Consider the following 27,395-nt stretch of genomic DNA (forward strand, 5'->3'; position numbering starts at 1 on the left):
ATGAGCATCACACAAAGTAGATGCACAACTATCCAATCTCTGGTGAACATAGGCATCCATCTCTTCCGCAAAGTCATCATACCCATGGATACATGCATCAATAGAAGGTGTAGTGCCCCAAGTAAAACCATCCACCTCCATAACACATTAAGGACCAAGGTAGTTTCAAACGTACGAAACGGCGCGAGTTTAGTACGTGGTATAGAACGTTGCTGACCGATAAAGTATGTCAAAAATGTTACGTACTTTACAATGCTAAAATCATATATATGTGTGTGTTTGTGTGTGAGAGATTGGTCAACAAAGCTCGAAGTCTATATCTAATATCCTTTGATAGACAAGGAATGATGTGTCAACACATGTCACATTCTAGCATTTCAGCGTATCTAAGATTTTCAAAATTAGCACTCACAACATAAACAATGTCTCGACATACCCAAATACACCATGATTGGAATTTGACAATTCAAGTAGATAGTAGAAACAAATGATAAATCAAAATCAAACGACAATGTCACATTTGTCTGATGTCATGATTGCAAACGGGCTATACAAAGTGATCGCTGAATATAATAAATAGAAAAAAGGACACGGGAGAAGAAACCAAAACACAAACATTTTTTAAGTTTGAAACGTTTGGAAGTACAAAAAGTACTAAATAATAAAAAACGGGTTTTAAATGCAACCTTGTTAAGGACTCCATCATCTCATGCACATCAATATTTCTTGAAGACGACTCCAAGTCAACCCCAAGAAAAAATGAGTCATTCCAAGAAACTCGGTGCCAATCCACATGTGCTTGTTGTACCCAACAATTATCAATCCATGCATCATAAAGCCGAGTTGATATTGTGCTTATTCTTTCTATCTTTGGTGGTGCATTTGCCCTATCAACTACTTATTTGCTGTACTAATTCTTTCTATTTGTTACTTCCCTTAGTGCTAGGCTTCATTATGGCTGACTGTGCCCTGCATCTCCTGAGGTGTGACAGAAACTCTGTACAAAGGCCTTTGTGTGCACACCTCTTTGGTAGGATTAAGAGGAATGCTATCATTTCTTTTGGTTCTATCATTTGGTTGACACAGTCCAGGCCTCAGCTGAGATTCGAGGGGACTGACAGGAGCTTGGCCATTATGGTTAGGCAAGGAGTTGCTCGGCAGTGTTGTCTTCAGGATTTGCCACTTTCACACTTTGTCCCTTCGGCACAGAGGTTAGACAGCTCTTGGGAGATTATTGCTAGCATCTCAGCCTGGAATATCTGGAAGGCTAGATGCATCGAGGCCATTGAGGGTACTCCCGTTCTTGTTTCTCAGTGTCTTTGCAGGATTTGGAGTGATATTATTCACACCATTATGGTGTTAGAAGTCATCTCCTGTCTATTTTTATACACCAGGGTCTTTGTTGTGGGTGTGCCCGCCCTTATGAGGTGTTTTCTCATTTTTCCCCACTCTCCGTATTTTTCCCTATTTTTCTGTGGCATGGGAGGCAGTCTAGTAGTGGCAGGAGGACCCTGAACCTGGCCGACTGCATCTGTGGAGATTCTGGAAGTGGCTGACTGCACTGCATGAGTCGTGGGACTTTTCTGATGCTGGCCGACCCACTTTGCTGCTGGCCGACTGTGATTATTCAGTCGTGGAGGTTTCTTGTGTCCAGTCGGCTGCCCTACAGCAGGCCGACTGCTGATGGGGGGGCATATAAATAGGCCCCCCAGCCCCCATACCATTTTGTATCAACTACGGGATCTTCTTGTGTATATAGAGTAGAGTTACACGCCTATATCTCTCTCTCTCTTGTGCTGTATTTTTTCTGCATAAGTTTTTTGCTCGTGTTCCTAGATCTGGTCATCATCTCCGCTGCGTATTCTGACATGGTATCAGAGCCTAGGCTCTAGATAGTTCTTGGGATTTGTGTGAGCAAGAGGGGGATTGTTGTGTGGCTGATTGGTGGACTGTTTTGGACTGTTCGGGAAGAGGAGAAGCAAGAGGACGGCAGGCTGATTTGCTGGACAGCCACTTGCAGGTATTAGTTCTTCTTTGTTCCCACCCACCCACCCTTTTCAGAGTACATCCCCGCAATGGCAGATCTGTTTGAGATGGCCGAGAGGCATGTGAAGATCCCGACACTCCCCACGTTCCCGGTGGACCGTCAGTTGGACGGCATGTGAAGATCCCGACACTCCCCACGTTCCCGGTGGACCGTCAGTTGGCCTCTCTTTACAACAGGGTATCGCCCATGAAGAGGATTTCCTTGGAAGTACAGATGCGGGTTATGAGCCCTGCAAAGTCGTCAATGATGCGGGAGCATATTAACAAGCTGCAGGCTCTTCAGCAGAAAGTTCTTCAGGCTGGGAAGGAGATATCGTCAGAGGACATGGCCATAACGTTGCTGTCGCACTTGCCCTCAGCATTTTACTCGTCTTTGATTACCAGTGGCAGGCTCAGCACCATCACGTGGGAGGAGCTTGTGCCCATGGTCTTGGACCAAGAGGAACGATTCACGAACCCTCCTCAGGAGGTTCGGAGGCCTTAACTGGCCAACGGTCGAAAGGCCGTAACATGGGCAAAGGAAAGGCTTCGTCGGAGAAGTCTTCTGAGAAGAAGTCCGTAACTGACTGCGAGAAACTAAAGGCAGAGAGGACCTGTAATGATTGTGGCGAGAAAGGCCACTATTGGAGGCAGTGTCCCAAGCGGAAGACCGAGAAGGGTGAAGATTCCTCAGCAACAATCATGAAGACTCCGGCTTTTGTGCACCTTGAGGTGGTGGACACAGATGTTTCCTTTTCTTCAGGCAGGGAGGAGATTGGAGGACTCTCCGCAACGGATACTCGGGAGTGGATTCTAGATAGTGGTGCTTCCAGGCACATGACTCCTTCCCGTTCCGGTTTACAGGATCTCTGCAGGGTTTCTGGTCACATTCTTACTAGGGATACATCCACTATCCCAGTTCACAGTGAGGGCAGGATGGAGATAGTTCCCGAGGAAGCATTCCTCCCAGGTGTTGTATATTCCGGCACTTGTTTTTCATCTGTTGTCAGTACATCAGGTTTGCAAGACTGGCGTACGGGTGGAGTTTGATGAGCATTTTGTTGCTCTCCGGGACAAAGCAACAGGCCAAGTGGTTTGGGAAGCCGGAGTGGAGAATAGAGTTTACAAGCTTTCAGCACTCTCTCTCCCAGGTCCTCAGGTTTGTGATGAGTGGCCACTTCAGTGTGGATACGCTGCAGGTGCAGGCTTTCCGGGACCAGATGGTGGATAGCTTGCCAGTAGATGGCAGCAGCTGGCAGGAACTCTCCAGTACTGATGTTGGTAGTTCTTGTGTTCGTTAGTCAGAGGAAACTGAACAGGTAACTTATGCTCTGATGTCTCGTAGTATTCGAGACAAAGAACCTCATGTAGATGAGGATGTTCTTTCCACGGGGACCTTTCGGAAAGCCAGGCAGGTGGCAGTTGATTACTTGCAGAAGGAGGTGGTTTCTCCAGGCTTTGTGGTTCCGGATTCAGAGGGGGTGGTTGACAGGTTTCAGAAGGCCTTGCGTGGTCTTCATCAGGTTTCCAGGACTTGTTTTTGCACCATAACAGGTGTTGATCCTTGTGAGCAGTGTGATGCCTTTTTGACTCAAAAGCAGAATGGTTCATTGATCTGGTTGTTGATGGACACCAGGTTGGATGGGAGCTTCCTGATGAGGCAGTTGAGCTCATGGTTGCAGATGACAGGATTGTGTTTCCTGTGGTTTCTGCGGCATGCAAAGGATCATGGACTCTTGTACACAGGAGGGGGATTGTTGGATGGAGTCCGACTCCATGGTTGGAGTGATTCAGTTTGGGGAGGAGATCCGGACACGAGGAGATCTACTTCAGGCCCAGGAGCAGTTTTACGGAGCAGTAAGAGGCGGTCATCTTTTGCCTTGTCGCGGACTGAGGCAGAGTACCGGGCTGCTTATGATGCTGCTTGTGAGGTGGTGAGGATGCAGAGGTTGCATTGCAAGATTGGGCTTCCACTGGAGGAACCCATGGTCATCCAGAGGCACTTTGTTCGTGAACATATCGTTGCTGATGACATCTTGCTAGAGTTCTATTCGACGGAGGACAGTACAGTGGACCTCTTCACGAAGTCGCTATCTCAGTTTTTGCTCAGGCAGCACCCCAGCTCCCTATGGTTGGTTTCATAGCCAGGAGCTGAGAGGGGGTGTTAGAAGTCATCTCCTGTCTATTTTTATACACCAGGGCCTTTGTTGTGGGTGTGCCCGCCCTTATGAGGTGTTTTCTCATTTTTCCCCACTCTCCGTATTTTTCCCTATTTTTGTGGCATGGGAGGCAGTCTAGTAGTGGCAGGAGGACCCTGAACTTGGCCGACTGCATCTGTGGAGATTCTGGAAGTGGCCGACTGCACTGCATGAGTCGTGGGGCTTTTCTGATGCTGGCCGACCCACTTTGCTGCTGGCCAACTGTGATTATTCAGTCGTGGAGGTTTCTTGTGTCCAGTCGGCTGCCCTACAGCAGGCCGATTGCTGATGGGGGGGCATATAAATAGGCCCCCCAGCCCCCATACCATTTTGTATCAACCACAGGATCTTCTTGTGTATATAGAGCAGAGTTACACGCCTATATCTCTCTCTCTCTTGTGCTGTATTTTTTCTGCATGCGTTTTTTGCTCTTGTGTTCCCAGATCTGGTCATCATCTCCGCTGCATATTCTGACATATGGCTACCTGGACCAGAATCCAGGGATCTTCGAGGGCTGCGGAGAGGAAGCGCGGCCAGTTAATGAGAGAGTGGGACATTGGTATCTTTTTCACATCCTCTCATTCGGGACCCTATTGGCAGCACAGGGCTCTTGATTGGTTGAGATCTCCACCTTGCTTGGTGTGAAGTCTCCATTTTGTTAAAATTTTTTCATACTTAATAGAAGTCTCCTTTCTGAAAAATATATATATATATGCTCTTGTGTGTGTGTGTGTGTGTGTGTGTGTGGAGTGCGTGTGTGAGAGCATATCTTGATACAAAGTTCTACACCCACTATTGGGCACTGATGACGTTAGTGGGGATGTCGCAATATCTAGTCCATACTATGCATAATGGAGTTGATAGTTATATACTCTTGTGGGTTGACTACCATGAGTATATAACATGCACATTCCTAAAAGGTGAATTTGGGCATGTTCTTGGATTCATCTAGGTATATAATTCAGCCGTATTAGCGGACATGCAAATTTCACATTGTGAATTTTTCGTTCAAGTTGCGGCCAGTTGATATTGTGCTTATTCTTTCTATCTTTGGCGGTGCATTTGCTCTATCAACTACTTATTTGTTGTACTAATTCTTTCTATTTGCTACTTTCCTTATTGCTAGGCTTCATTATGGTTGAGTCTGCCCTACATCTCCGGAGGTTTGACAAAAACTAAGTATGAAGGCTTTGTGTGAATATATACTCTTATGTGTGTGTGGAGTGCGTGTGAGAGTATATCTTGATACAGAGTTCTACTCTCACTATTGGGCACTGATGACGTTATTGGGGATATCGTAGTATCTAGTTCCACTAGTGCCCTATTAAAGAGGTGAGCAACAAAGGGTCCCAGTGTGTCAGCTGCATAAATAAGATGCTCACTCTGTATACCTGTGTGGTCAGCCGATCTCCCATGCTATAACCGGCGGAGAGAGAAGGGGGAGACACAGATGGGAATAGGGGTTTCCAACAATACACCACGCTGAGCCGGGAACAGGTTCCACCCCCTCTTCAAGAATTTATTTCAGGAATAATCCACGGGCTTTTCCAAGCCAGGACCAATACAACGAATGAATACAATATCAAACAAAAGTGTCGATGTCGAAGTTGGGTCGAGTCGATGTCAAGGCACAAGATAACTGATGCCGAGCTTACCACAAGGATGACCCACAAGAGACTCACACCGGGCTAGTACCAAAATCAAACGGTCAAACGAGATTGGAATTGAGTGATCAAGGGCTCTATGGATAGCTAATGATGCATACTAACACTGCAAAAACAGAAAGTTTCCGGATGAGACAGATACCCTCTATTTTAGGGTTTATCAAGTATCATTGAAAATGGAAAGTTGACTATAGGATGATCAAAACTCGACCGATTTTGATGACCTATAGCTTGTTGGAACTATCTTAGCATGTACTATCATTCCCCCAAAGAGTTTGACCAAAGTTTAAGTGAAAGTCAACTATGATCTGACTTTTGGCAAAAAGTCAACTATGTCACTTTGACCTAGCAGATGAAATCGGAATCTGAGAGTTAAGGGCTTGAGTGGTAGGTTTAATGAAGTACTAACAAGATAAGTAAAGACCTATGCGACACAATCTAGAGTTTATGATTGAATTAGGGTTTGGTGATTTATGGAAAACCCTAATTTCACCCCCCAAACGATGTTGGAATCAAGATCTTTAAGGCTTGATGCAAAGTACTTATGGATTATTGCAAGAGGGTATAATTCCCTAGGCACGACCTAAAAACCCCTATGACTGAATTTAGGGTTTATGTTGTAGGTATGTAGAGAAATTTTTAGAAATTTTGGCATGACCTTTGGGCAATTGCTACCGAAACTCAATCCAAAATGTGATCACAAATGATGCCCAAGTATAGGCAATATACATATACCAAACAATTGCTTATGCCATTGCTTTTCTCCAAATGCAATTACCACAAGATGATTGTTGATGTAGCGCACTGAAGCTTGGCGATCTCTCGACTAAGCTCTTCCAACCCCTTTACCCAAGTTTAGAATTCAAGGGCAAAGGTTTGGGCCAAGTCTTCACCACCAATACCTAATCCCTCACTGTATCGCTTTCCCACGGCACTCACGGCATGGTGAGTTCAAGACATACTTGCCCCGGTCTCTCCTCCATCAGCCTGGGTACTCTCATACATCACTAGTATGCTAGAAATAGAAGGTGTAATGCAAAGTGATGTGGAGAGTGGATGAATCTCAAATAGATGGTGAGATCACTTACAAATTGATTTTAAGCATGACTCATGCTCTTACAATTGTCCATACATTCAAGTATGTACTCATGCTCCATCAAGCACCTAAAATGATTCAACACATCCAAAATGGCATCTAATAGTGATTAGAATCAAATTTCCAATGCCTTTGCCTTGATGCACACCATTAATGCTCTTCAATGCCCTTCATAGCATAAGGTTTTGCCATGAGAGTATGTTGACTCATACACATATCTTGGAGTGGTGTTCACTGGGCCCACATTTTACATGAGGGGGGCAGCAGAGGCCAGATTGACTAGAGGATATGCAGCACTAGGAGGCAGATTAGTGTCCTTCATTCATAGCACCTGGGAGCTTCCCCGACACCGGTATGCACGACTTGCTTTAGAGTCCTCTCATCAGCTAGACATGGAGGGAGACACTTCATGTAGGTATGCGCACATAGCATCCTGGTTTGAGCTCCATGGGTTTAGTTTAGACAGACTTCCACACTTCTAGTACTCTCTGGAGGCACCCTCTCTCACCTTGACACATTCCGAGATTAGTAGAGTCATCAGACAGGACCTCATTCAGTTGGACACTAGGAGGACATGGCTAGAGCCCTCACGGGAGTTGGGGACGAAGATGGCTTTCTATAGAGACCATCTTCTCCGCACCACTGAGGATGGCTTTCTACTTAGACCGAGCTACATGGATACCCATCTGTCTCATGGATTGAGGTACGCCATTGGGCAGATCCGCACCTCTTCACATCAGTTAGAGATAGAGACAGGCAGATTTAGAGGCTTGGAGCATTTGAAGCATCCAATAACCAATAGCAAGGCAATTAATGCTTCCAAAAGCTTGCAATCAACCACAAGACTCCTTAAGAGGATGCAAATGATTGATACTTAGCAAGATTTGTTCAAACTTGAGAGCAATGCTTGATTAATTGGCCCATTTGGTGAGAAGCTTTGCTTAATGTCATCATTAATTGGTTCTAATGATGATTAGGCAATGCTAATAGCATGTATTAATAGCCAATAACGAGAAATTAGGGTTTCTTGTAAGAAAGTCCCCATTGCTCATGCAATTCCATCAAGAATGCTGGGAAATGACTAAGAACAAGGTTTCTAAGCTTGTAGAAATGTAAAATGATGATTATCTCTCATTAATCTTGGATTAATGCCTTTCTTGAAGAAGCTTGGAAAATTATCATTACCTCTACTGCAACCGCTGTGAGCAAGAAGCCTGCGAGGAAGGTGAGCAAGGGCAAGCTCTCTGTGAACAAGAAGCCTGTAGGAAGGTGAGCAAGGGCAAGCTTGCTGCTGCAACCGTTGTGAAGACGAAGCCTCAAAATTGAAGAAAGAAGCACCATACTCTCCCAAATCAAGCACAGAGGCCATTGAGGGTACTCCCGTTCTTGTTTCTCAATGTCTTTGCAGGATTTGGAGTGATATTATTCACACCATTATGGCTACCTAGGCCAGAATTTAGGGATCTTCGAGGGCTGCGGAGAGGAAGCGCGGCCAGTTTATGAGAGAGTGGGACATTGGTATCTTTTTCACATCCTCTCATTCGGAACTCTATTGGCAGCACAGGGCTCCTGATTGGTTGAGATCTCCACCTTGCTTGGTGTGAAATCTCCATTTTTTTTAAAAAAAAATCATACTTAATAGAAGTCTCCTTTTTGAAAATAAAAATAAAAAATCAAGCACAGAGAAGAGGGCAAAAGGAAAAACGTTTTGATTAGCATCACTAATTTTGATTAGTGAAATCTTCTTCCAATTTTGGTTTTGAGTTTCAAATTTTGGTACGGCTCTTCTAAAAATTTGGTCCCCATCCAACCCATGACCCCAAAAGCTTAGAAAACAAATAAGAAAAATAAATTCAACCATTCAAGTTCACCAAACCATCTTTTTGATCAAGAAAATCAAGAACATCAAGAAAATGCAAAAAAATTTAAGAAAAATGTAGAAAATTCAAGAAAAAACGGATCAAAACAAAAGCTCTGATACCACTGCAAGAAGAAGGTCCACTCATCACATGGAGTAGACAACAAGGGTGTAGGTCACCATCCTAGAATCTCATGTGGGAAAAGCTCACCATGGAAGCTTGCTCAAGGCAAAGGAATAACCATATCAAAGATATCAAAAAGGTACACAAACTATCCCATAAGTGACTTATATAGTCACTTTACTCCTAGGACCTTTCACACATGGGCTGCCCATAAACCCAAGTCCTGTGTCCCATAACATGTACTTAGGCCCTCATCCTACATGTTTACACAATTTCCTACATTACAACATCCTTGGGCACCGTCTTGTGAACAATACGCATGTCACACTTAATATGTAAGAACCACTTTGCACATAACAACTGACTGATATATCATTGCACAAGATAATCTGCAAAAGAGACAAGCAAGGCAAAGTACACCATCACTAGGGCCGCGAATGCGCCCCCCCCCCCCCCCCCCCCGGTGTCAATATTTATTGAAGCATATGATTGGAGTATTTGAATTTGTACAAAGTTCCAAGGGCCTTCCAGCCAGATAATCCTATGCAATGCAAATATGAAGACAAGTTACCCAAACAAAAGTATATCGGAGTAGTTTATCGATGCCGAACTCGTACGCACAAATAGGCGCTCTCGTACTAGAGCCTTGCTCACACCCTCGCAGAGATAGTGGTTCAAGCCTCCGTTGCTCACACCCTCACCAGAGTTTGGGCTGGCCACACTTTTAACCTTGGGCCCAGCGCATTGGGCTAGTGTCCGATGCCCAACTTTAATAAGTGTGAACTGCTAAGGTTATAAAACCTTTACAATAATAAATAAGGGTTAAATGAATACTTACCACCTGTTCACATGCCGCAAACCATGTTAGAATACAGGGCATTCACATGGCTCACGGGTGTTGTCCCTTGCTTGTGAACTAGACACGTCATAGTAGGCATTCACAGGAAAACAAGTCATGCAAAATCATTTTCAGGCAAGAAGAGATGCGTGCACATGCATTATGCGATGGATATATCTCCCGTTCCTGGAACCTGTAAATAGCAAGTCTCCCTGAGCACGGAATTGGCTTAGTGGGAAGCCTAAACTGGGATCCTTGACACGAGGCCTAGTCACCTGCAGGTGACGTGAGTCCTAGCCTCAATACGGGTGACACGAAGCTCCTTGGTCTCCCGTATCTTGGCACGAAATAGGGGAAGACCACTTGGGCAGCCAAATGGTGATAGGGCGAAGCTGTAGGGTGGCTCCGACCGCATGCGGAAGCGCCATGGGGCCTTCTTGAGGATTTGGCATCACGGTCCTTTTCTCATTGACACTGGTGGTGAGCCCCCTTAGCATTATAGACCCCAAGTGTGGTTATTCCACCCCCTTCCCCCCCCCCCCCCAAAAAAAGAATATTAATGATAATAAATAAATAAATAAATAAATAAATAAATAAATAAAATAAAAAATTGTATGAGGTAGCCTTCTCCTCCTAGAGTGGCCTTGCCGGTGGAGGAGAGCATCCTTCCCCATTCTCTGGATTCTCGCTCCCCTCTATGGAGTTGAGTTTGTACTTAGCCATGATGGTGGCTGTATTGTTCCGTAACTAATAGAAGGATCTTTTTCCCAGAAAAATAATAAAGGGTCAACCTTGATGTTTTCCGCTAGTTCTCACCTTAAGAAGTGCGATCCAGTTTGGAGCAGCCGTACAACATTCATACATGCCTATACCGTGGCCCTACACCTTCAGCATCCGCACACTATCCATAGAGTGCCCATCTTGCAATTTGTTATGTGCACGCTCTCTTGAGTGTGATGTGGGCATGCTTCTACCCATTGGCCAGCTCACAGGTCTAGTACGTGGCTAAATTCATGTGTTTGTAAGGGCTATTGTGCCAGATCATTGTCATATTGTCGATGTGCTCAATGAGAAGCCAAGTGTGGACAGAGTTATTGGGTTATTGTGTGAACACACTTAGTTGGACATTATTATTAGGGTTGGTAGCCAACTCACCAACATTAGGCACTATAAATAGGAGTCTAGGCCTTAGTCATATTCATTCATTGATCAATCAGTTCTTGACCACAAAGGTCTGTTTGGTAAGTACACATGTGTAGAACATGGAGTTTCGACATATCCTCTTTCTGCATAAGCCCTAAATGTTTGTTCAAACAATAGGTTTTTACCTCATTGCCTGATTTCTGACGTGGTTTTGTTGTGGGGTGGTGCACTGAGAAACACAAGGCTGTGTGTTTTTGTTGATGACCACTGTCCAGAGTGGGCGGCGAAGCTGGAGTGCTGGCAGTGGCGGATCTGGATGCACAATGGGCTGAAACACAGACGGCAAAAACGCTCAGGCCACAATAGAAGCACCGCCGGCACACGGGAAGCTCAAGCCATGAGAATGGAGCACAGGGTGAGAGAGAGAGAGAGAGAGAGAGAGAGGGAGCACAATGGAGAGAGATTGGACAACACAATGATGAATGAATTATGATAATACTTCCACCATGTACATTGTTTTTAGAGGCATCAAGCCTCATATTTTGACCTAGACCTTAATAAGGGATGTTCACACCCTAAGGGTGGGGGGTGTTCACACAAAGTGACACACTACTAGACTCCGAAATACCCAACAATAGAGAGAGGTGAGGAGATTCTAGAGCAGTTGGAGAGTGACTTGGCAGCTTGCTGACGAGATCCAAGCAAGAAAGGCAACACCCCCATTGGCTAGCCAAGAGGTTGAGTACATGGCTGGATTCATGTGTTTGTAAGGGCTATTGTGCCAAATCATTGTAATATTGTCCAACCACCTAATGAGAAGCTAAGCGTGGACATAGTTATCGGGTTATTGTGTGAACACACTTAGTTTGGCATTATTATTAGGGTTGGTAGGGTTGGTAGGGTTGGTAGCTAACTCACCAACATTAGACCTATAAATAGGAGCCTAGGCCTTAAGTCATTCATTCATTGAGTCATTGAGAACTGAGGAGCAATGCTACCATTGAGTACTTAATTTAAGCATTGTATATATTTCATGTTACTGCCTTGCATTTCCGGAGTTTTGACAGAAACTCAGTAACGAAGGGCTTTGTGTGAATATATGCTCTTATGTGTGTGTGTGTGGAGTGCGTGTGTGAGAGCATATCTTGATAGAGAGTTCTACACCCACTATTGGGCATTGATGACGTTAGTGGGGATGTCGTAGTATCTAGTCCATACTATGCATAATGGAGTTGATAGTTATATAGTCTTGTGGGTTGACCACCATGAGTATATAACATGCACGTTTCTAAAAGGTGAATTTGGGCATGTTCTTGGATTCATCTAGGTATATATATATATATATATATTTCATGTTAGTAATACATGGTAGATAAGGTCATCTTTCTTTATTGTGTATTGAGCATGAAGAAGATGCAGTTTGTGCATGGGTTTAAGTCTTTGATTAAGCGCTAATAGCAATCAATCAATCCATAAACACGCTTCGCAAGCACCCAAATACTTTTACTTGCAGCTCCTAGGGTACTTGTACTTGCTATTTCTGGCCATTCAATGCCTCCTGCTGCTGAAATGGTACCTGTTGGTCCAGGCAGTACATACCCCCCCCCCCCCCCCCCCCCCCGAGAGAAAGATCCTTGATCCTTCTATTGGTTATGTAGCAACAGGCATGAAGTACATGCAAGAGCCTCTAAAAGAGGGGAAATACTGGGGGGGGTAGTCCCCTCCTGACCGTACAAGGCCTGTACCCCCTGCTGCTGAAATGGTACATGTTGTTCGAGGTGGTACATAGTTTTTTTTTAACCCGAGAAAAAGATCCTTCTATTAGTTATATGAAAACCAGCCAACATGCGTGAAGTACATGCAAGAGCCTCTAAAAGAGGGGAAATACAGGGGAGGGTAGTCCCCTCCATGGCTGGCTGCTCTCAGAGGAACTACCTCATACAAGTGGTGATGTGTGTGTGTGTGTGTGCGTGCCGGGAGGGGGGGGGGGGGGGCTACACTGGTGGCCTGTAATGCCAAGTGAGGTCATTTTCTTTTGTCCGAGAGGAAAGTACCCTGCTGCCAGGTGTGGAGGAGGCCACTTGACGTCTCTGCATGCTATTGGAATCTCCCTGAAACTTCCCCCACTGACCGAGGAGGGTATGAATGATATTTGACCAGATGGCCCGCATGGACTTTAGGCGGTACATAGTTCATATCTGTTGTACCACCAACTGTTGCTGTATCTCTTCTTTGTATGTATCTGCTGTACCTGCTACAATGGCTTGCCAATCAGTTGGACACTGTCGGGGATTGAAGTCTTGAGCTTTGGAGAACCAGGGTGTCCTGCATAGGGTGAGAAGCTCCCCTTTTGTGATTGACATCCTTGTGGAGATCTTAAGAGAGCTAGGGTGTAATACCAAGCGAGGTTGTTTTCTTTTGTCCAAGAGGAAGGTACCCTGCTGCTAGGTGTGGAGGAAGGCCACTTGACGTCTCTGCATGTTGTCTGAATCTCCCTGAAACTTCCCCCACTGACCATGAATGATATTTGACCAGATGGCCCGGATGGACTCTAGGCGGTACATAGTTCATATCTGCTGTACCACCAACTGTTGCTGTATCTTTTCCGTGTATGTATCTATTGTACCTGCTGCAATGGCTTGTCAATCAGCTGGACACTGTTGGGGATTAAGTCCTGAGATTTGGAGAACCAGGGTGTCCTGCATAGGGTGAGAAGCTCCCCTTTTGTGATTGACATCCTTGTGGAGATCTTAAGAGAGCTAGGGTGTCAAGCATAGGGTGAGAAGCCCCCCTTTTGGGATTGACATGCCTGTGAAGAGCTTTGGAGAACTAAGGTGTCATGCATATGGTGACTGATTGACATGCCTGTGGAGAGCTTTGGAGTTTCAGGGTGTCATGTACCAGGGTAAGAGGCTCCCCCCTGTTGTATGAGACTGGCCTATGAAGAGCTTAGGAGAATTGGGGTGTCTGGCATAGAGTGACAGGCTCCCCTTTTGTGCAGATTCGTGTGTGAAATATTTCATCATTGACCTTTTGTTTGATTATTGATTATTGGTATCTGTGATCCAGTGGCAAGGGGTGCTTTCTGGATCACCTGCAAGAAGAAAGGGGGGGGGGGATTTGGGGGGTTCCGTCTTTGGCCCCCAGTGCGTTGTTGATGGTATTGGTTCTTCTCTTGGCAAATTCTAGTGCTCTGATCAGGTTTTTGGCGTGTTTAAGTGTGGTCCTTATAAGTCATTAATTAAGGTAATAGTTAGGTGCCCTGAGATTCACTCTTCCGTTTACAATTGGAATTGCTGATTTGCTTCCCACTAGTGCTTGGAAACTTTCTTCTTTTTCCTGCACTTGACTATGCACAGCTCTATGATATCCTTTGCTCCAGACTATCCTTGATCTTTTCTCTTGAGAGATACCACAATCACACCCCAGTACCACCTTGTCAATGTGGTGAATGTCCTATGGCCTACCTTGGAAAGATCCTTTGCTCTGATACGAATATATGTGGAATTCTTTTACATACATAACTGAATTGTGCAATTAGTGTGGTGCAAGAGAAGAGAGAGGAGAAAGAGAATACACTAGACACCCAATCGAGTCCCAATAATCCATTGACGGGTCTCACCTTTCGATGTATTTTCTTTATTATGATGTTGAGATGAGTACGTTAGGGATCTGAATCCTTGACCTTCAAATATCTACTTCCTTGATTTGAGTTGTCCAATTAGTGTTGTGCAAGAGAAGAGAAAAGGAGAAAGATGTAACATGCCCATCTTCAATAATAATATATATCCATTTAATAAATGAATTTATGGTCCCTTTTATAGTGTAAAAATCATCAATTTTAATAATTGAGCTATTTCCATTTAGAATCTTAAAATTCCGAGTCCAAATTTGGAATATACGTGGGATTTTACCCTAATATGGGATTTTACAGCACTAAAAACGGGCACCGGAATAAGCCTCTACATAAAGCTTTAGTTATTTTTAGTTAAAGTACGGTAAACTTCCGACCTTAATAAATGCATGTCCGGGTGTCCGATTGACGAACGGACTGCACCCTTTGTGTCTCTAGCCTTGACATTTCCCAGTATGAAAGGGGTCTGGTGGACTCCAGGATGTCTAAATATTTGGAAAGTACAAGCTTTGGGAATGGGAGATTATCCTGGAATACAAAGGACCACACTCCTAAAATTTAGGAGAGTTGCTATTTTTGGCCCAACTCCGATGGAAATTCTATTCGCGTCATTACATTTGGAATTGAGCAGATACCAAGAGTTGGCAAAGTGCCTATGACAGGATGTCTACCAGTTGGGATATTTTTAGAGATAAAGGTAATGGAAGGACCCATCTCTTAGATTGGGACATGTGGCAAGAAAGTAGACCAAAGTGAGACAAGTGGCCTGACACTTGTTAGAAAGTGGATCAAAGTGAGACAAGTGGCCTCACACTTGTCACTTTAGCTATTGTGTGGCTCTCCACTTGTCATTATAGCCTTCTCTTGCCATTTTAGCTCATGGGAGGTCCAAATCTATAAATTGGAGCCCTTTCTCTTCATTTGGAAGAGGCTCTCTTGCTGCACACTAGCCTCTACCACCGTTACAGGCTGCCCCAATGATGGCTACTCTCTCTCTCTCTCTTGAAGGCTGCCCATGAAGAATACCAGTTGTTGGGGATTGTTTTGGAGGCTTCCAGTATTTAATCATTTATTATGATTTCTAGTCACTGTACTTGTTGTACTAGTCCTTGTACTTATTGTACTTGCTATACCAACCACTATACTAGCTGTACCAACCACTGTACCTATTGTACCAGTCCTTGTACTTATTATACTAGCCACTATACCGGTTGTACTAGCCATTGTACTTGTTGTACTAGCCACTATACCTGCTATACTAGCCACTGTACTTGCTGTATTGGCTGAATGAAGATCTGAACTTGTTGTACCAGCTCTATTGCATGAAGACCTGTGGTTTTTGGGAAAGAATTAGTACCCACACAAAGGTATATGGATTATATTATTGGCTTAGTATTCTACAGCCTATGTTCCGGCTTGGTTGCCTCGTGATGAACTGTGTTATGGCATTTGTATATGGATAATCTGGCATCTCCCGTGGGGAGAGTAAGGTCCTCAAAGCTTGTACATGATATTTTCTCCTTGGGTAATAAAATACTCCAAGGGGGGGATCGGCCCATTCCGGCCTCTATGCGGTGTCACATGTGCAAGCTCCATTTTCAGCATTTGTGGATGTTTTGTCCAGCTTTTATGTTTTATGCAAAGTGATGATGGATATGTGTTAAGGTTGTGGCTATGTTTAATGTTTTAATATGCATCGATGGTATCAACAAGTGTGTCAAAGGCCCTAGTCTCCCGGGCTCCGCGAGTTACATTGGTATCAAAGCATAGGCTTCCTTGGAAGCGGAGGCTTCCTTCTATCAATGAGGAAGAGAAAAGATCTCAAGTGGGTACCACACTTACTATCATTGCTATTAACCATAGCCAGTTACTTCATAGCCTATGAAGCAAGAGTATGAGCAATAGACAGCTTGGTCTAAGGATTTATGAATTCACAAAATAAATCTTGGAAGTATGGAGTTGGCTTTATGTGCACATGTTTAGCACTCTTTTCATATGGATATTGTGGATTATATTATCAAGCTTACAGGAAAGCTATATGGAGATATAGCTCGGGATCTCTCAAGGATATAGTGAGGAGATATTTCTTTTGGCTTCATGACCAACCTGGCAAAGAAAAGCTAAGTATACTTTTGAGTTTGCAAAGTTGGTGCTTTTGCTATTTACTATGAAGTGTTTTTGATGTTCACTAACCCTTGTATAACCATGCAAGGAGAAAGGTGTTGTTGTTTGTCTTGAGATGGTTTCAGGGAAACATTGTTTATGGCTCCCTTTATTTGGGATGCATTGAACTTATGGAACTCATGGTTCACATACCCTGTGTAGTGTTCTCATGTCTTATGTGCTCTCTTGAAGTTTTTTTCTAACATGTGTGGTTAGAACAATAGAGAGCAGATGGAAGGGAACATGGGCACTTCCATAGTAGTTAGGAAACACGTTTCCTACAGGGAAAGAAACTTGGAAACGTTTCCTTGTAGGAAACACGTTTTTTTCAAGCAAATTTTTTGACATTTTTTTTTGACCCAAATCTAACGTCGAAGCGTGTGCGACTCTTTTGATAAAGTTTTTTATGTAGTGTCATGTATGTTTTTTTTGTGGCATGGAATGATGGATGATTGTATCATGGATCATGGATAGTGGACCATGGTCTATGAATCATGATCATTTGACATTGATGATGGATGATTATATGGTTTTTGTTATTTGTGATTCAAAGACTGTAGGCTTCAAATTGATGTTTCCTTGTATCCTATGCATTTAGTGTTATTTTTACATATTTTATCCAGTATATATTTGAAATTTTGTACATGCAAACACCTGTAGGTAGGAAACTTATAGGAAACTTTGGGTTGATTTTACGAAAACCGTTTGAAACTTTTAGTAAACCCGTTTCAAACAATCCCCTATGTAGTGTTCTCTTGTCCTACGCGCTCTCTTGAATTTTGTTTCTACCATGTATTGGTGGAACAATAGAGAGCAGATGGAAGGGAACATGGGTACTTGAAAGGGTAGTGTGAGTTGGTAGCCGAAATGCTTACAAACTATTGGTGGCCGAAATGTCTATAAACTATGTGTAGCAGAAATGTTTATGGAACACGAGGCTATCTATGCCTGCAAGTGATTGTTTTGACTTGTTACTTGAGCCTACCTCTCATTCAAGGTGTGTGTTCAAGTACCAAGACGGAGCGCAAGTGGTAAAGTGGACATGATACTTGGTTGACAGGGGACTTATGTGGACGCCAAGGGTCATGTGGATTGGCACATGTTTGTGTGCCTTGAGCTTGTTTGTTACTGGATTATAGAGTGACATGGATCTTATGGACTATATCTATGGTTTCTCATTTGGCCGAAATGTCTATAAGCTAGGAGAAACAGGGTATACCTATGATATTAACTATGGAGAATCAGCTTTTCTATCACCTTGGTTTGTGATCTAGAATGGTGCCGGTGATTTTCATTGGCATATGATTATCTTATTGATATTGGTGATTGAGACACAATTGGCTCGTGTGCCCGTGTCTAGCATATCTTCCATGGAATTCTTGTCCATTTATTTTGGGACATGATTATGATATTTAGACTTATGGGACTGTTTTGTCTTGTCCATTTATTTTGGGACATGATTTTGATATTGGTATTATGGAGACTTATTTAGTCTTGCCCATTTATTTGAGACCTGGATTCTTCAGTTATATTGGATTTTTGAGACTGTCTCGTCTCGCCCACTTGGATGGGACATGATTATATCTTGAATATATGGCTTGAAGCTTAAAGTTGCGGACAACTTTTAAGAAGCTGGGGAGGATGTCACTAGCCTGGATATTTCCCAGTATGAAAGGGGTCTGGTGAACTCTAGGATGTCTAAATATTTGGAAAGTATAAGCTTTGGGAATGGGAGATTATCCTGAAATACAAAGGACCATACTCCTAAAATTTAGGAGAGTTGCTATTTTTGGCCTGACTCCGATGGAAATTCTATTCACGTCATTACATCTGGAATTGAGCAGATACCAAGAGTTGGGAAAGTGCCTATGACAGAATGTCTACTAGTTGGGATATTTTTAGAGATAAAGGTAAGGGAAGGACCCATCTCTTAGATTGGGACATGTGGCAAGAAAGTGGACCAAAGTGAGACAAGTGGCCTGACACTTGTTAGAAAGTGAACCAAAGTGAGACAAGTGGCCTCACACTTGTCACTTTAGCTATTGTGTGGCTCTCCACTTGTCATTATAGCCTTCTCTTGCCATTTTAGCTCATGGGAGGTCCAAATCTATAAATTGGAGCCCTTTCTCTTCATTTGGAAGAGGCTCTCTTGCTGCACACTAGCCTCTACCACCATTACAGGCTTCCGGCTTGGTTGCCTCCTGTTGGACTGTGTTATGGCATTTGTATATGGATAATCCGGCATCTCCCGTGGGGAGAGTAAGGCCCTCAAAGCTTGTGCATGATATTTTCTCCTTGGGTAATAGAATACTCCAAGGGGGGGGGGGGGGGGTTCGGCCCATTCCGGCCTCTATGTGGTGTCACGTGTGCAAGCTCCATTTTCAACATTTGTGGATGTTTTGTCTAGCTTTTATGTTTTATGCAAAGTGATGATGGATATGTGTTAAGAAGGTTGTGGCCGTATTTTAATGTTTTAATATGCATTGATGGTATCAACGAGTGTATCAAAGGTCCTAGTCCCCCCGGCACCATGAGTTTCACTTACGACCAGGGAGATATCCTTGACAATTTCATTGAAAAAAAAAATTGTAGCCGCCTGGTGCACCGACACGTATATCAAGGCCGGCGCTCCAAAAAGGAATCCCCGTCTAAAAAAGATATCGTACACATACCCGGGCGCCCATGCAACGGCTGCGTAAGGACCAAAGGCCGACAGCCCTAGCTGTGGTCCCCACTGGCCGCCACGTGGACATCCATGCGACCACTGACCCGGAAGATATATGCATACCTCAGCTTTGGCCTGCGTATAGGCACCATCCCTTTCTCCAAACTCATGCAACCACAGACCAGTGTACTTTCACCGTACACCGTCCTTTGTACCCCGCTTTGCTCTCTCTTTCCCTATACTCATATCCTTACCAACCCCTATATAAACCCCCCAGTACTCCACCGTGGCCGACACCCGACACTCTGAGCGGAGACTATACCCGACAGCCCTCTGCAACCCGTATCTGACAGCCCTCTACAGCCCACATCTCCCAGCAAGTCCTTTTCAGTCCATCTCCAAGTAGGTCCTTCAAAATTTTTGTGAACATCCCACCCTTGTGTTGTGGGAGAGGTGTCCTAAACTATTCTCCCCCGTCCCGGTGTGAATGGACTTAAGAGGGAACTCCCCATCTTCTTTCTTCTCTCTTTGGTTCAGTTTCCAGCCTTACCCCCAACTTAAGGATACTCAACTTTTTATCCCTTCCCCTTCCCCCTTCCCCATTTGCGGTAACTTAAGTAAGCACACTTTGGCTCTAAGCATGCATAATGACGGTCCTAGAGGGAATACTTGGATGCGGGTCCGACTCTCTTCTTGGGAGTCCCACAAGGAACCAATGGCCAGGTTAGATTAATAATCGTTTAAAAAGTGGTTTTTTGATTAATTGTGTTAATATTAACACTAATTAAGAAAGAAAGAGGGTGTTACTTTTCCTTGCTTTGAAAATACCAAAATTCTTGTGAAATTGTTGCTTTCTTGAGAAGATAATGTGATTTCTAATATCCTATGGCTTAGTTAGTAATTATGTTGTTATCTTGATTAAGTTAAAGTACATGTATATCTTCTTCCCCCCTTAATGCTAATCCCGTTCTTGTGCTTGTGTAGCCGGGTGGCGATGTTAGTGAGACCCGGAGTCGGTCCAAGGTATCCCTCCTACCATTGGGAAGTTTAAACTCGCCAGTTTGGGCGAGTATTAGTAATGTTGTCTAGTTCTATGGGCCCAAGCTAGTGGTAAATAAGCCCATCCTAGCACGTAGACATGTCTCCAAGGAGCAGGAGGATCAAGCAATGGAGCCTGAGAGGGCGATAAGCCGGCTTGAGTCCTCGCCCGCTATCAACGACGAGGTATATGGTTTTGTAGGGATTGCCTAGTCTATGGAGGCTGGAAGGTTGGGCCCAAGCTAGTGTGGTAAATAAGCCCACCCTATCGTATAGACATTCCTCCAAGCGAGAGGATCGAGCGATGGAGCCTGAGAGGGCGACAGGTCGGCTTGAGTCCTCGCCAGCAGCTACCAACAATGAGGTGTATCGTTCTGCAGGGATTGCCTAGCCTATGGAGATTAGAAGGCCGAATTCTAGATAATCGGCGGAATAAAATAAGTCTTAATCTAGCTAAGGATAGATTTGAACATTGTATCTGTTTTTTTTTATTAAATCCTTTATTTTCTAGTATTGTTGTATCATTGTTAAGTGACTGTTTTAACGAACACTGTGTAAAGGTCTCTAATTAAGGAACTTGTTTATATATGTTACACAACGTAGTAGGACTAATTAGAAAACAAAATTGATGCGTGAGTTGGGTGAAAAGTAGGAAGATGAAATGCCCTAATGGCACCATCCTATGGACGGGCAGACCCGATTAATCGGGTAGCTTTCCAATTTAAAAGCCCTATGTTAAGTAAGTAGGTCCTTGAGCAACCCTACTCTAGAGGATTAGACCAATGGTTGTGCCTCGTGTAGATGGGAAACAGAGTGTTGTTTCTAGGAATCAAGAATAGAGGTTGCCCAAGTTAAAGTCAATCACTCTATGGGTGATTTGATTTTAAGAGTCATTTAGGAGATCACGCTCCCCTTGCGGGATAGAACTAGGTCTTACCTATTAGTCGTATCATCACATCTTTACACGGTCGAGATGTTGACTAGTAGGAAATTTTTCTTTTAGACTTAGTAGACTATCTTAAGGTTTTCCCTTTTTAGGTTGCGGTTCCTTACAAAAGAGAAAGCACTAGACACCCAATCAAGTCCCAATAATCCATTGACGGGTCCCACCTTTTGATGAATTTTTTTTATTATGATGTTGAAATGAGTACATCAGGGATCTCCTACCTTGCTTTGATAAATTTTGGCTTTGGTACTCAAACTGAACAGTTGCCAGCTTTGTTACTCCGAACGATTCTTTGCTGGAACATGTCTATTGAGCGACTCCCTAGAATATACCATGTTTTACAATTGTTCGTAGTAGAATGCTTGCCTTCGCTCCTCTGCCGAAGTGGGTGCTGAATGTGTTGGATTTGATGCCTTTACTTTGATGCTCTGCTTGACCGATTTGTCAGAGACCATATGACTGAAGTGAAAGGAGAAGGGGCCTATTTATAGGTGAAATCCCCTTCGTCATGGGCTGGTTGGCCAGCTCAACGCAATTCAGGAGCTGGTCGGCTGGCAAAAATAGCAATAAAACACCTTTAATCAAAGGATGGCTTTCACACGTGACACGTACAGCTGTCTAGGCCCAAAATAGGCCAGCCACTTGCATGCGAATTGGCCACACTTTTGACTGGTTTGCTCCACATTGGTTTGGTGGTTCTTGTCTGCATATCTGCCCTGTGAGCTGCCCACAAGTGGAAGAAGGCGGAGGGGAGGGGAGGGGAGGGGGGAGGTTGTGTGTGTGTGTTGTGGAGGTTGGTCATGGTTTGCAAGATGATTGAGAACTGTAAAGTACTCTCTCTAATTGGTTTCTACTGTGCAGGGTGCTTGCAGGAGGACACTGTCTCTGGATCATGAGACCTCCTTGCTTGTTCAGCAAATTAGCCATAAGCTGTCAGACAAGAGCCTCTGACATCAGAAATACTTCAGTACCAGACTTCAGATATGTCCTCATGCTAAGGATGTTTGCACAGCCATAATGGCTGAGTTTCAAAATGTTATTGGATTTATGTGGGAAAGGAGTTCTTTGTTTTACATTTTAATAATAATTTTTTGTAACGTATTTTTTGAATTCAAATCCAAGGGAAGTTTTGGCTCAATTGTAGCAACCCAGATTCCGTGCAGGATCTATATGAAGGAATGGCTTTCAGCGACAGGAATGCTTTTTGTGTTGGTATTGTCTCAAAAGTTTTGTGTTGCAACTAACTTGAGCGTTCTCCCATGCAACCACTCCTTTTGCTTCTGTTCAATCTCATAAGAAGGGTCGTACTACTCCATTAAGAGTGTAGAGAATTTAGTAATACAAGTCGTGATGCTGTTATTTTGGTTCTTTGCAACTAGATCTAGGCCTGTTGTCTCTTGACTCAACTGTGAATACATTTTGGCTTGTGAGAGAGAGTCCTTGCTAGTCTTGCTAGTATGCTAGTATGTTGAGAGAGAGAGAGAGAGAGGGTGGGGGAGTTTGCCATTTTATCGAGAGGTGAGAATTCTCTCCCTTTCCCCAGAAGTTGTGGCCCCTTTTCAATTTTGTGCACGGGTGCAGAGGAGAGGAGATGGTGCATGCCCAGAAAGCCGTGTCCCATGACCTAGGACACAACCCGCCCAACCAAGCTAACCAAGAGAGTTCTGACTGGCCAGGAACCAAGGGGGCCACGGCAAAGAGCACACGGTGGTGGCTCTAGAGAGCACTGATGACCTAACAATCAATGGGCTTGCTGACCACCACATGGGCATGCAACGGCCAACAGAGAGCTGGAAATGGCACCCGCTTGCAACACGACCTAGAGGAGCCCATGACACAAGGCTGCCTCTCCACTTAAGGGACCCGCCCACTAACTGGAGGTGGTGGGTGGCCCCTTTGAAGCTTAGGGTTTTGGTTCTCAGTTTTCTTATGGCATATGGGATTCATGCTCTTCACCTTGCACACATGGCAATCTCCTAGGCCTTCACAATCCTTGTGTTTTAAGTCATAAACTCTGTGAGCTTTTCTCCTTGCACATGCATGCTTGGAGGTCATCTTGGCAGCTTTGGGGTCCTTATTTGGAGTTGCAATCTAGCATGCCCGGCTGTGGCCCATTGTATCACATTGATTAAAGTGGTTAGAGGCTGCCAAAGGAGGAATAGGATTAGTTATGGGAGTTTGATGGATAGTTTGGATTGGTGTGATGTTGGTTATGTTCATTAGTGTGTGTAATGAATAAATTTATGGGTAAAGACTTTAGTTGGAAGAGGAAGTAGCTAAATTGATGGGTATTGGTAAGCAATGTGGAGTTGTGAATGGTTGTCTGGTTGGTGTTTTGGGCATGTTTGAATGATGCTAACAATAACACACCAGCATATTTACATGATCTTGAAGGGCCTGCAAGGTGGAACGACTAAGTATGTCATGCCTAGGATAGAATTTTATCAGATCTTTCTTTGGGTGGAGACATTAGGTAAAGTGCTTGTGCTAGTGTGGTCACTATGGAATTGCAAGTGTTGATAATATGCTTCTAGGAGGACACGTTGGGTACAGGATGGGCTGAAGACCCTTTGCAGATCACACTGATATGGTTGTTTTTCACGCATGACAAAAGGGGGATTTATGCATGGGGCATGGGTGAGAGCGTTCTGCATTCTAGTCTTGGGCTCAAGTTGGAGAGCTCTTTTCACGTGCATGTTCAATACGAGTCTCGTGCAAAAGTGGGTGTCAAGTGAGTATATGCTAAAGCTTATGGATGTCTTTCTTTGTAATTAAGTGTGATTGGATGGAGTGGATCAATGAGTGCTTGGTGATTTGTCGGTGTGTATTGTATGACCTTTGGGTGAGACGTTTTGGTGTAAGGAGTCTATGAGCAAACCCCATTACCACACGGAAATGAAATCTTCTAATCTAATTTGGACACTCTAGTGCATCTTCATGATGTTGAGGCTTTTATAGTTATTGTGTGCTTTCTTTTTGGTTAGTGTGTACTTTCTTTCTGGGCTTCTTTTGGCCAATTTACCCTATTGACCATGCAAGACTTAACCTATTCTAGCCAGTCGGCCAACAGATATCAGGTCCAGCAAAATGGCAAGTCGGCTAGTAGAAAAATAATGGGCCAGAGAGTAAAGCAAGCTAAGATGGCCCACTTTTTTTGCTTTCATGCACTTTAAAGATCGATAGCATTAGGAATATATCTTGATGAGACTACTTATAGATAGAAGAAACATATAGAGCACTATAATGTACCTACATCTGTGCTTCAAGTTTCTTAAAAGCACTTTTTAAAGCATTGTCAAGGATTGTACGTTTTGGTTCACCTTAACCTACTTTTACCCTCCTATTGGGGACTTTCATAATTCTCATCTCATTAGACCTCACCCCTACCTTTAACTCTTATTGGGGACTTGCCTACTAATGCTCATCTCACTAGATTTGGCCAATCATTCATTAAAGATTTGGATGTCCAAATCTAACTACAATTCAAGTCACTCATACTAGGGACTCAAGAGTTCAAGTTCACCATCCAGGATAGACCCGACAATGAGCATGTAGTTGATGATTTTCTATCTCAAATGGAATCCGGAGAGCCAATGGATGGTGTTCCAAATCAGTTTCCAGTTGCAAAATTGTTTATTCCGGATATTCCACCAAGTACATAGTATGGCGACATCATGTTGTTCTTGATGAATGGATCATCTCCAAAGAAGGCATGAGTCAAGATCATCGAAAGAGGATGGCATGAGAAGATAGCAGTAAAATCAATGGCTACCCGTAGAACATTTAGAGTTGTAGCTAGATAATTGTATAAGATGGGAGGTGTGTCCTAAATCATGAGAGAATAGCAGTAATCAACTCTTGAGGAGGTGTGTCCTAAATCATGAGAGAATAGCAGTAATCACAGAATCTCATCGACATCAACGGAGGGCATTTTTTGGGGAAATCATAGGCTAGAAGATATTCTAGGATGGATTATGATGGCTAACAATGCTAAAAGATGCGTGGCAATTCGCTAAGACTTGCGATTTTTGCCAGACATTAGGATAACCAAATGTAGTGGAATTCCATACAATCTGGTGTTGCCTCTAGTACCATTTCAAAAGTGGAGATTGGATTTTGTGGATCCTTTCCAAACACCAGCTCAGAACCAACAATAAGTATATACTGGTAGCCATTAATTATTGTACTAAAATGGGTGGAAGCCAAGGCTCTTAGAGATAACATAGTTGTATCTGTAGCAAAATTCTTGTATGAAATGATTATCAAGTTTGGCTATCCAATAGAACTAGTTAGTGATCCCTTGGGTTGACATTTTTTGAACTAAATCATCAAGAGTCTAATTGAATATCACATAATTATTCATAAAAAGGTCCACAGTGTATTATCCATAAGCCAATGGTCAGGTTAAATCCACCAATCAGATATTGCAATAAATCTTGAAGAAGATTGTGAATGAGAATAGAATAGATTGGGATCAGAAGCTATATTCAGCACTCTCGGCATTCGGAACAACATAAAATGGTAACTATAAGTACTCATTTCTCATTGGTTTATGGTTTGGAAGCAGTAGTATCAATGGAATTTATAATTCCCAGTTTCAGGTTGGCAGTAACTCATAGATTATTGTTGGAAGAATCAGTCACACATCGGTTGGAGCTGGCATTAGGAGAAAAAAGGCTGCAAAGCAAATGGAATGTTGATGTCATTCAGAAGCGGTGGAAGCTTTTTGTGGACAGAAATGTTAAAATCAAAATTTTTGATATAGGTGATTCGGTCTTATTATTTAATTCTAGAATGGGTCCACACTCGGGTAAACTTAAGGTAAGGTGGACATGCCCATACCAAATATCCGCAAAGCTCGGCACCAAAACATTTGAATTGATATCATTAGATGGTGTGAAATTGCTAAAGCTCGTAAATGGATTCAGATTGAATCCCTATTTTGGAAGACTACCAAAACCAGTGATTGTGCCAGTGTGCAGTATTTTTATCACACACTTATATGACACGTGTCTATGTCCATGTAGTAATCATGCATTGGCTAGTGTGCATGGTTATTAGTATATCGTGGGGCACCCTCCACTTCATTTCTCTTAGCTACCATGTCGCATCGAGTTGTGTGTATTGTGATTCTAGTCATCATGAAATTGTGTCTCATTTTCTATTGTCGGAATGTTTTACACCAAACCCGACAACTCTATTATCAAAACCCGCATTTTTCACAATCACTTTTTCATTCACAAAGTTCATCGTCATCATTCTTTTGCTCTTTGTATTTCACTTACCATCGCTCTTGTTGCTTTTTGATTTCTTTTGCAAATATGGTGGAATTTGAGAAGCTTATTGTTGTTTTTTTCTTATGTGAATATCATTCACAACTGTGTTTGGCTCGAAATGGTTGGCTTGAAATGGTAGGGCTGTGCATTTTGCTTCTCTTCCATGGAACCCTTAGTCATTCATCAATGATTTGATGGAGAAGCTACAGGAGGTGTAAAAGAATGGAGTTATCAAAATCGTGACACAAGGCACTCCCAGTTGTGCTGATTCTTTAAGACATAACTTGCATCCGCACTAAGCTTGCCATTTTGATCTAATGGCACCGATTTCATTGCTTGAAATGTCCCCCTTTTATCTGAGGAGATTACAACTTAGCTTTTCTCTTACATGTAGGATGATTCTCATTCTCTCTAGATCACATGTCACCTCAAATCTCAACACCCCCCCCCCCTTGATGGTGACTTGGCCTATCTTTGAGGCGTAGAGGTCATCTCTAAGAGTGAGGTCTCCCCTTGATAGAGACTTAAACTATCTTTGAGGTCTAGAGATCTCTTCTAAGAGTAAGGTTACAAAATAATTTTGACCTCTTTTACTTTCTACATTCCCCTATGTGCTATGAGCAACTTTGTCTTATGTGCTACTTTGACACTTCCCCCCCTTAATGCTACTCTGGCTCTAGGTGAGGAATGAACTTTTGGGTACATCATTGGTCCCAGAGGTTGTTTA

At 43.4% G+C, this 27,395-nt stretch overlaps 1 protein-coding gene across 6 annotated transcripts in view; it reads left to right on the forward strand.

Moving 5' to 3' along the window:
• The window catches only part of LOC147625602 (uncharacterized), a 65,554-nt gene extending 42,972 nt beyond the window's left edge, over positions 1-22,582 (forward strand). For 3 of the 6 annotated variants that reach the window (XM_086817127.1, XM_086817124.1, XM_086817126.1), the window contains one exon: positions 22,254-22,582. Coding sequence is in view for 4 of the 6 variants with exons in the window: in XM_086817124.1 (XP_086673250.1) it covers positions 22,254-22,343 (90 nt within the window). In the remaining 2 variants the exon portion in view is untranslated. Of the gene's footprint in view, positions 1-20,392; positions 20,432-22,253 lie in introns of all 6 variants that reach the window. The other 3 variants (XM_086817123.1, XM_086817125.1, XR_015268708.1) reach the window with 2 other exon arrangements.
• The last annotated feature ends 4,813 nt before the right edge of the window (positions 22,583-27,395 follow it).

The sequence above is a fragment of the Cibotium barometz genome, chromosome 23, assembly GCF_041138505.1.
Source record: "Cibotium barometz isolate CiBa-2024 chromosome 23, ASM4113850v1, whole genome shotgun sequence".
NCBI classification, from domain to species: Eukaryota; Viridiplantae; Streptophyta; class Polypodiopsida; order Cyatheales; family Cibotiaceae; genus Cibotium; species Cibotium barometz.